This window comes from Brassica oleracea, chromosome C1 (genome assembly GCF_000695525.1).
Source record: "Brassica oleracea var. oleracea cultivar TO1000 chromosome C1, BOL, whole genome shotgun sequence".
NCBI lineage: Eukaryota > Viridiplantae > Streptophyta > Magnoliopsida > Brassicales > Brassicaceae > Brassica > Brassica oleracea.
The window spans coordinates 799320-807262 of record NC_027748.1 but is presented as its reverse complement, the minus strand read 5'-3'; the positions used below and the strand labels follow the sequence as shown (position 1 = coordinate 807262).

Below are 7943 nucleotides of genomic sequence, written 5' to 3'. Positions count from 1 at the left end.
TCATTTTTGTCTACCTCAAGAGTACCAAAAAAGAATAATGATGGTAGAAGTATATAGGATGTGTGATTCAAAGAAAACATATTTTATAAGAATTATATATTTAAAATGTTATTTAGATATTTTAGAATATCTCTGATATAAAACTTCATTTTTTCAACATAGAATAATTTTAAAATGAAGTTGAGTTTATAATTACTCTGTTTTGAAATGAAAAATAGAGTAATGGAAAAAAAATTCTATTACGAAGTAAATCAATGTTTATTCTATACGTAGTTGAAAATAGAATGAGATTAGATCATTGTTTATTCTAAATTTTATTTTAGAGTAGATTATAGAGCGAAATTGAAGATGCTATTTAATATGTAATAAAATTTTAGACTAGCACAATAGCGTCCTTTTCTATTTTCCCATCATCAAATTTAATGTTCAAAAACTCTATTAAAAATTCATTCATGCAATCATGAATTCAGTACTTTCAAAACAACAATGAACTCTTATTATATGGAGTATAGAAATATTAAAAAAAAAAACAAAGAAACAATGAAACTATTATGACGCTAGACATGCATCGACTATATAATGTGATGTAATCAAAAGTCCAAGAGAGAATAACGACTTGGGCAGTAGTAGTCTTATTTGAATGACGACTGGGGCCGTAGTAGTCTTCTTTCAAAACATGATGAGTAAGTCTTGCGGAGCAATTTTGGAGAAGATTCGTTGCAAAACTATTAAGTTAATGGAGAATCATAGAAGGTTATTTGAATTTTTTTAAAAGTAAAATGACTTTTTTTTTCACACTGAATCTCATTATAATACACAGAATGTGATTATCCGAATGATTACAGACTAACAGATAATAATTCTAGAGACATTAACTAAACAAATGTCTAAGCCAAAGAGGGAACCCAACTGCAATGTATGAGTGAAACCGGTTCCCTTTGATCACACTATCAGCAATTAGCTTAGCTCCTTTGATGTCTTTAGGAGTGTGAAATTGAACATTCCAATCCAAAAAATCTTGGAGTAAGGATATAGTCTTTGTAGAATAAAACTTTAAGGAAGGCCAAGCTGAAGGTTTAGAAATAGTAGCGATCAAAGCATTGTCTTCACTTGCAAAAACAATGGCGTTAAGGTGAAGCGTTTTCAAGCACTTTATGGCCTATATGACTAAGTAAAATGACTATCTTCTTAATATTATTGTTATTAGCTTCCTTATTCTTATTGCTTATGTTTCTTCTAATGCTTCTTGTTAGTGGAAGAAGAAGACTTAGTCATCTAGGCATCTGGAGAAGCAGAATTGAGATACTTAAGGAAGCTCATAAGACCATGTCACTGTTAAGTTTGATGGTTTTCAATCTAAAACTAATTGGTGATAGATGAATTTGTTCATCTATCTTATAAATTAATAAAGAGCTCTTCTAACTACCAATGTGAGAGATTTTGTCTTTAATACGCCCCTAAGCGTTAATCTTGGACAAGGATCGAGGATCAACTTTGGACCGAATCGATGTGGATCGTGCTTTGGTACCATGTTAAGCTTGATGGGTTTCCAAAACACTTATGGTATTATGATCAGATACACTCTTTTTAAACGAGGTTTGTGATGTAACTAGAGAGTGAAGATTGTTTAAATCTCAAAATCTCTCTCTTTACAATGAATCTACTACCTATGTATATTACATATATGCAATCTCTAACTCTATTATGAAATGAAATAATAATGTCACATATTAACATCAATTGCTTGCAAAAAGAAAGGAGATCCTCCAATTCTCTTGGTGCTCAAAACATTCTTCACCAAAAGTTTCCATCTCTTCTCATCTTTCCTGCTTTGTTTCTTCATCCTCTCCTTGAAGCTACTGCAAAGAGGGACTTTGCATTGCTCCGAGTCTACGCAGATACGCGAGTGAAGCTCAAGAAGCTGCCACATTCTCTTACAACGGCTGCAACCACCAGGGATTGATCTCAGTTTACATCCCGCCAAATGTTTCAACAGCATCTCCAAACCATTGCACGCTTGAAACCCGCAAGACACGTGCGGGTTTTCGATCTTTGTTGGACCAATCTCTCTGCATCCATCTCTACATATATGTACAAAAGCTTCCATTGCATCATACAGCTGAGTATATGTCTGTATCTCTTTCTGTTTCCTGCTTCTTTGCTTCAAGCTCTGTACACACAAAAAGACATAACTAAATCAGAAAAAAAAAGTAAAAGAACAAGACATAAGTTCCTAGGTTTGTTTATTTTTCTTACGTTAAGCTCGTAAGAAACAGAGCGTAAGAGCTCTTTATGAAGACTAGGGTGACTTTGTTTCATCGCTATCCATCCTTGAGAAGTAGAGACTTCTTCAAAGCTCTTGAGTATCATTCTGTGACAGAGAAGACCGAGACGAGGAGCGTCACAGAGAAGAGCTAGCTGAAACACATCAATCACGTTCTCTTCGTTGAGCAAAGTGTTTTCGAAGTGCGACTCGCAAACTCGTTTAAGATGCGGAACCACGTAGACGTGTGATAGTACGAGAAGATGCATTGCGAAATCTTCCATGTCTTGTTTCTCGTAGCTGCACATGAAACCAAAAGAGTTAGGTTAAAGTACTGTTATATAACCAAAGATTCTTTTTAAAAATAATTATAACTAAAGATGTTATGGTGATTAAGAAGAAGATATATTTACCAAGAAGAGTATAAGAAGCGAATGAAAACGCGAACAGCGTCGTGAGGAACTCCGAGGATTGAGATTGATTTGCGTCGGGAGTTTGTCTTATCTTGCTTCATCAGTCCTCTGATAACATCTGAAGCCATTCCCTGATTAATAGATTATAACATATGCTTTATTAGATGAATATTCAATATTAAAATGTTTCATATTTCAATTATTCGATTAAAACGTGTCTAAAGAACTTACGATGACGTTAGAATGCGCGTAGATCAAGCCATTATCATCCGTATGAATCAAAACATCAGCTCCATGAGCTTCGTCAAACATACGATCCCATGCATCTCTTGTAGCTTTAGAAGCAAAGATATTGCATTTTTGTAGCGTTGACTTCTTCCACATCGTACCGGAGTTTGACTTTACGGGAGGAGGAGGTGGTGATGGTGGCCCTGAGGCGTTTTCCGGTGAGATAACGTCCATGTTCTCCATATCCTTTTCTATTAATTTGTTTTTCTTCTGTAACAAGTTATAGAAGAAATCTGATTCAGATACGTTACTTAATTAAAACTAATAACAAACATAAAATTAGGATCTAGAGAAACAGATTGATAAATTTATATAAGAAGAAAAATAACACGAGGACTTACAAGATTTTGTAATTGAATTCTGATATTGGTAAGTTTAATTTGTGTAACTTCACTTGCAGATCAGATTAGAAGAAAATAAAAAAGAATGATTTTCTTCTATATTCACAACTAAACTATAATTCTTTTATGTTTTTGAATTTCTAAATCTAAGGTAGAAATATTTTGCCGGGGAAGAAAACGTTATCTATCTGCGATAGAAAAAAGAAGGAAAGAATGAGAAATCGGAGAGGGAAGGAAGTAATGGCAAAGACCAATTTATAATTCTATCTTGGTCGGATAAAATTAATTAAAATAGTATATTTAATGGTGGAAACTCGGGAATGTGAACTGTGTAACACGTCGAAATTGGGTCCCACCCAGCTGACCTAGTTACAAATAGAGAAGGGATAACTACTTGCTGATTCACATCCACGTAGGACGACCTTTTCTGTATCACTCACTTTTGAAAACTATATCCATTTTTACTTTTATTTTTGAATATTTAATTTATTTCCTCTCTGTCTAAACATTATATCCAAGTGTTTTTAAAATAATTAAAAGGAAAACAAAAATCCAAAATTGCATCATAATGGTTGGCGACTACTTTCTTGGAAAGGTACACCTGTGTTTTCTTAAATTTAATCATCTTCAAGGTTGAACTTTTCATTTTTCATTTCGTCAATGACACGTTCTTTTTCAGGATAAAAAGTAAACTTTTAATTGTTTGTTGACTAAATCATTCATATATGACCGAAAAAATCATTTCATATATTGTGTTGTTTCTTGGGAAAATGGCATTTAATTCCCGGAATATTTTAAATCGGCAATTTTAATATTTAAGTATTACTCGTTCATATTTATTCGGCAACAAATAGTTGACTACACGAAATTGAGAACGAAACAGTCAACAGTTAACTCATAAACATAAAATAACTGTTTCCGTCAATTTTTTAACAGCTGAATATTCTAATCATAATTTTGCGCAGTCAATGATTAATTGGAAAATAAATATGCGCATATAATATTTGAGTATTTAATTTGCCATTGAAAATATTTAGGAATTAAAAACAACACTATTTTATTATAGTTGCATTGTATTGTTTGTATTGTTAATTTATTTCATGTTTATAAAACCATTTTGGATTATTTCATATTGTTTATATAATTATATGTTGTACATTGGATCTCTACTTTAGACAATCATATGTACTTATCTCTACTAGACAACCATATATTGTACAACATCAATACAGTGCAAATGTAATTATACTATCTTATATGCTCTTAAAAACTAAAAGAAAAAAATCCTTTTCCAGGATTAGTATCTTGTATATTAGTTCAAATTATGAATCTTTTAAACTTGGAATTAGTTTAAAAATCATCTAAAGTGATATAAACATGAAATACATCAACAATATGATGGAAAATAAATATGCGCGAGCAACACTTGGGTATTTAAACTATCGATTTCAAATACTTCGGGAATTAAATGCCCATTTTCCTTTGTTTCTTGCCAATTTTATATCTTGTATTTATTTACAAAGATGTGAGCTTCGTGACATCGATATAAACATGATCAAAACTTAGCACTGAGAGAGGATAGGAAGTTGGATAACATGTTTCATTCTGGATAATACGCTGAAGATCTTGATTGGTAAGCATATATAATCAAGTCTCGCCCATTCAATTAGAATAATACTGCTAAATGTGAACCGTTCAAATATATTTAAATATACAATGTTCGATGTCAGCAGCTCCATAACATAAACCTGGTTGTTTTATTAAACTAAACCATACTATAATTTAAGATTCAATCAATATTATAATAATTAAAGTGTCATATCCTAGTCATTTAAAAAAGAAATCGTGAGCGGATTTTAGATCCTTCGTCTATACTATTAAAACAGAAGTCATGACCTAATACATGTGTGATTTTTTTTTTAATTTGGACCACCTTTAGAAAGTTGTTTAAATTAATTTTTGTATAAATATTTCACTATTTGAATATTCTATAACAAACAAATCAAATTGATATTTCTATATTTTCTCTCAAATTGTATCGGAATAAAAATCTTTTCATATTTTTTTTACAATATAAAATATATTTCATTTTTCATTAAAATAAAGCTTTTAAATATTCAATAAATTTCGTATTTGTTTAAAATAAATGTATATTTCATTTTTCACTTAAACAAAAAAATTTAATTTTTAGTTAATTTCGTGTTTATTTGAAAATTAAATATGTATTTCATTTTAACTAAAACAAAATTTTAAAATATCTAATTAATTTTTGTAATTATAACTAATCTCATGTACAATATTTTACTAAATTTACGATACTAATTTAATATAATAATTTTCAATTACATTTTTTATCTTTAATCAATAAGATTTTTCAATTTAGAATTTTATATCACGTGATTTAATATATGCTATCACTGAAAATTCAAAACATATAAATTAAGTTACTGTATATGAACTATAAATTTGCAACGGTTGCACGGATCGAAATCTATCCGTCTGTATTTACTTCCATTGTGAAGGCATTTAGTGAGCTTTAAGTGGGCTTTCTTACTGTATATATATAACAAAGTTTTCCTTCATCGTCTATATGTGTCTGTGATCTTTGCTCATACGGCCTAATTCTATATTGGTCTTTAAGGCCTTACAGATTATGGGCTCTGGTACATATTTGCTTCTCTAATTCGCCTAAACGTAACTCAAAAAAAAAAAAAAGAGAAACCAACTCAACTAAAACATTCTGTCATTAACTGATGATTACTATTTGGTAGTATATGTTAGAACTTAGAACTGAAGAAAAACATTACCTGGTGTCACTTATATACATTTTCAGTGGGAATGTCAAAATTAACTTTTCGAGTTAGGTTGATTGAGTTAGTCTTAATAATGTGTGATGGATCTTTCTACATCATTTGTTATATATTGTTTCAATATATATATCAATTTGGTACGAAATTGATTACCCAAAAGTCCCTTTTCACCTTTATGTGATTGATGGGAGACCTACATGTTATTTTTTGTCTATGCCTTACTGAACGATGACACAATAGTTAAACAAAGCATGAATTTAAACCATATTAAAAGAAAAAAAAACATCTTAAAAATCATAAAATTAAGCACTGCCAATGCAAAATTATGTATAGTACTCCGCTATATCTTAGCGTGTATATATGTATAACAAACAAATTATTAGTGCATAAACATGTTTTATATGCTGATAGACATAGGGGTGTGCATAAGTTATTTTTGCCATGTCGGTTGATGTCATGTACCAACTCAAAAACAAATGCATAAGATACACTGGCACATAACCGAAAGCTGGATCTTCAGGATTAAGATGAGACTTTTCCTAGAACGCAAGAACAGATTTCGAGAAATGATATAGGAAACTAAACTGCAAAATACGATAGGCTTCGAATAAAGGGACAACGATGCAGAATGTGGGGTTCCTTCTAATAATTGTAGAAGAAACTCAAGAGAGCTTGATCTACGACTACGAGAGGTGAGGTGATGACTCGTGACAGGTATATCTACGACATTGTGTGTAGCCTACGCACTAATCTATTCTTGTACATTTATAGTATACTTGATCGCTTTGTTCATTTATTGGTCCAGAATTTTAACTAGGCGACATGGCATATATACATCTGAATTAGTCAGAAGTTTTGTCACGTAGCTTTATTTGATAACATACGGAAGAGTATCAGGATTCGCGAGCATGTGGTTTTTTTACTAACTAATCAATTAGCTACGTGATATCGTTACTCATTAACCAAAAAAAGGTTAATATCACGACTTTTCTTAATAGCAAATATTTTTCTATTCAATTCCGTTGGGCATTTTTTAAACTGATGATTTCTTCCGTTTGTAGTGGTACGTGTCAGTCAAATGATCCAGTTCTAGAGTTGAGACTTGGGATTTTAAACGAAATTCAACAAAGGGCATGAGCTTGGGGAAGACAATAATTCTTTGTTGCTTTGTATCGAGACAAACGAGAAAATCATGATGAGCTATGCATTAAGTGCCGTTGGCTAATTAGGGGTTCGCTGTTTCGCATATGCATAAAATAAACCAATGAACATATATGTATAAAATGAACAAAACACACAAAAATATGAAAAGGATATAGCGAATAATAATAAAACCATCAGGTGGGAAATTCAAAGAGAGGAAATTGAAAGGTACATACAGAATCTATACAAAAATGGTATGACTCAGTGGAGATTGTTTTTAATTAGAACAATAGGATTGAAGGAGAAGAAAACAAAGAAGAATGCCCTAGATTCCTGAGATGATAATTACACCATTTTGTTTATAAAAGGGAATGGAATATGACACATGGGTTGGTTTCTTACGGGTTAATGTGAACAGCAAAATAAAGTACGAATGAAATGAAAAAATCTAAAATACTAGTAGTAAAGAAAGTGTAGACGAAGAAGAAGAAAGAAAAGGAAAAAAAGTGGTGGCAGTGAATGGGGAGAGGTTAGGAGGCAAAGAAAATGTGGAACTTTGATGATGTTGATGCACGCCGTCAGCTTTTCTTCACGCCTGCTCCCACTCACTCACACCTATAAACATTATATATTCACATGTCTCTATGTAAATTCTCTAACCATGTATGTAAACCAGGATATCTTA

General features: G+C 31.5%; 1 protein-coding gene across 2 annotated transcripts; it reads right to left on the bottom strand.

Moving 5' to 3' along the window:
* Positions 1-1552: 1552 nt before the first annotated feature.
* On the bottom strand, positions 1553-3555 carry LOC106326341 (BTB/POZ and TAZ domain-containing protein 5-like). Of its 2 annotated transcripts, XM_013764344.1 has the most exons (5): positions 3306-3555; positions 2908-3174; positions 2677-2807; positions 2257-2563; positions 1553-2170 (listed from the first exon to the last, which is right to left on the bottom strand). In XM_013764344.1, the coding sequence occupies exons 2-5, from the start codon at positions 3145-3147 to the stop codon at positions 1724-1726; spliced, it is 1125 nt and encodes a 374-aa protein (XP_013619798.1). In that variant the 5' UTR covers positions 3148-3174; positions 3306-3555; the 3' UTR covers positions 1553-1723. The 2 variants fall into 2 exon arrangements, with proteins under 2 accessions (XP_013619798.1, XP_013619804.1); XM_013764350.1 differs by lacking the exon at positions 3306-3555 and having other exon boundaries at positions 2908-3276.
* Between the last annotated feature and the right edge of the window lie 4388 nt (positions 3556-7943).

Excerpts from the sequence above, each read along its gene's own strand:
- LOC106326341 (XM_013764344.1), bottom strand. The coding sequence starts at position 3,147 with ATGGAGAACATGGACGTTATCTCACCGGAAAACGCCTCAGGGCCACCA. Across the intron at positions 2,808-2,907 it reads ACGCGCATTCTAACGTCATC|GGAATGGCTTCAGATGTTAT; the intron begins GTAAGTTCTTTA and ends TCTATTAATCAG. Across the intron at positions 2,171-2,256 it reads CTGTTTCTTACGAGCTTAAC|AGCTTGAAGCAAAGAAGCAG; the intron begins GTAAGAAAAATA and ends TTGTGTGTACAG.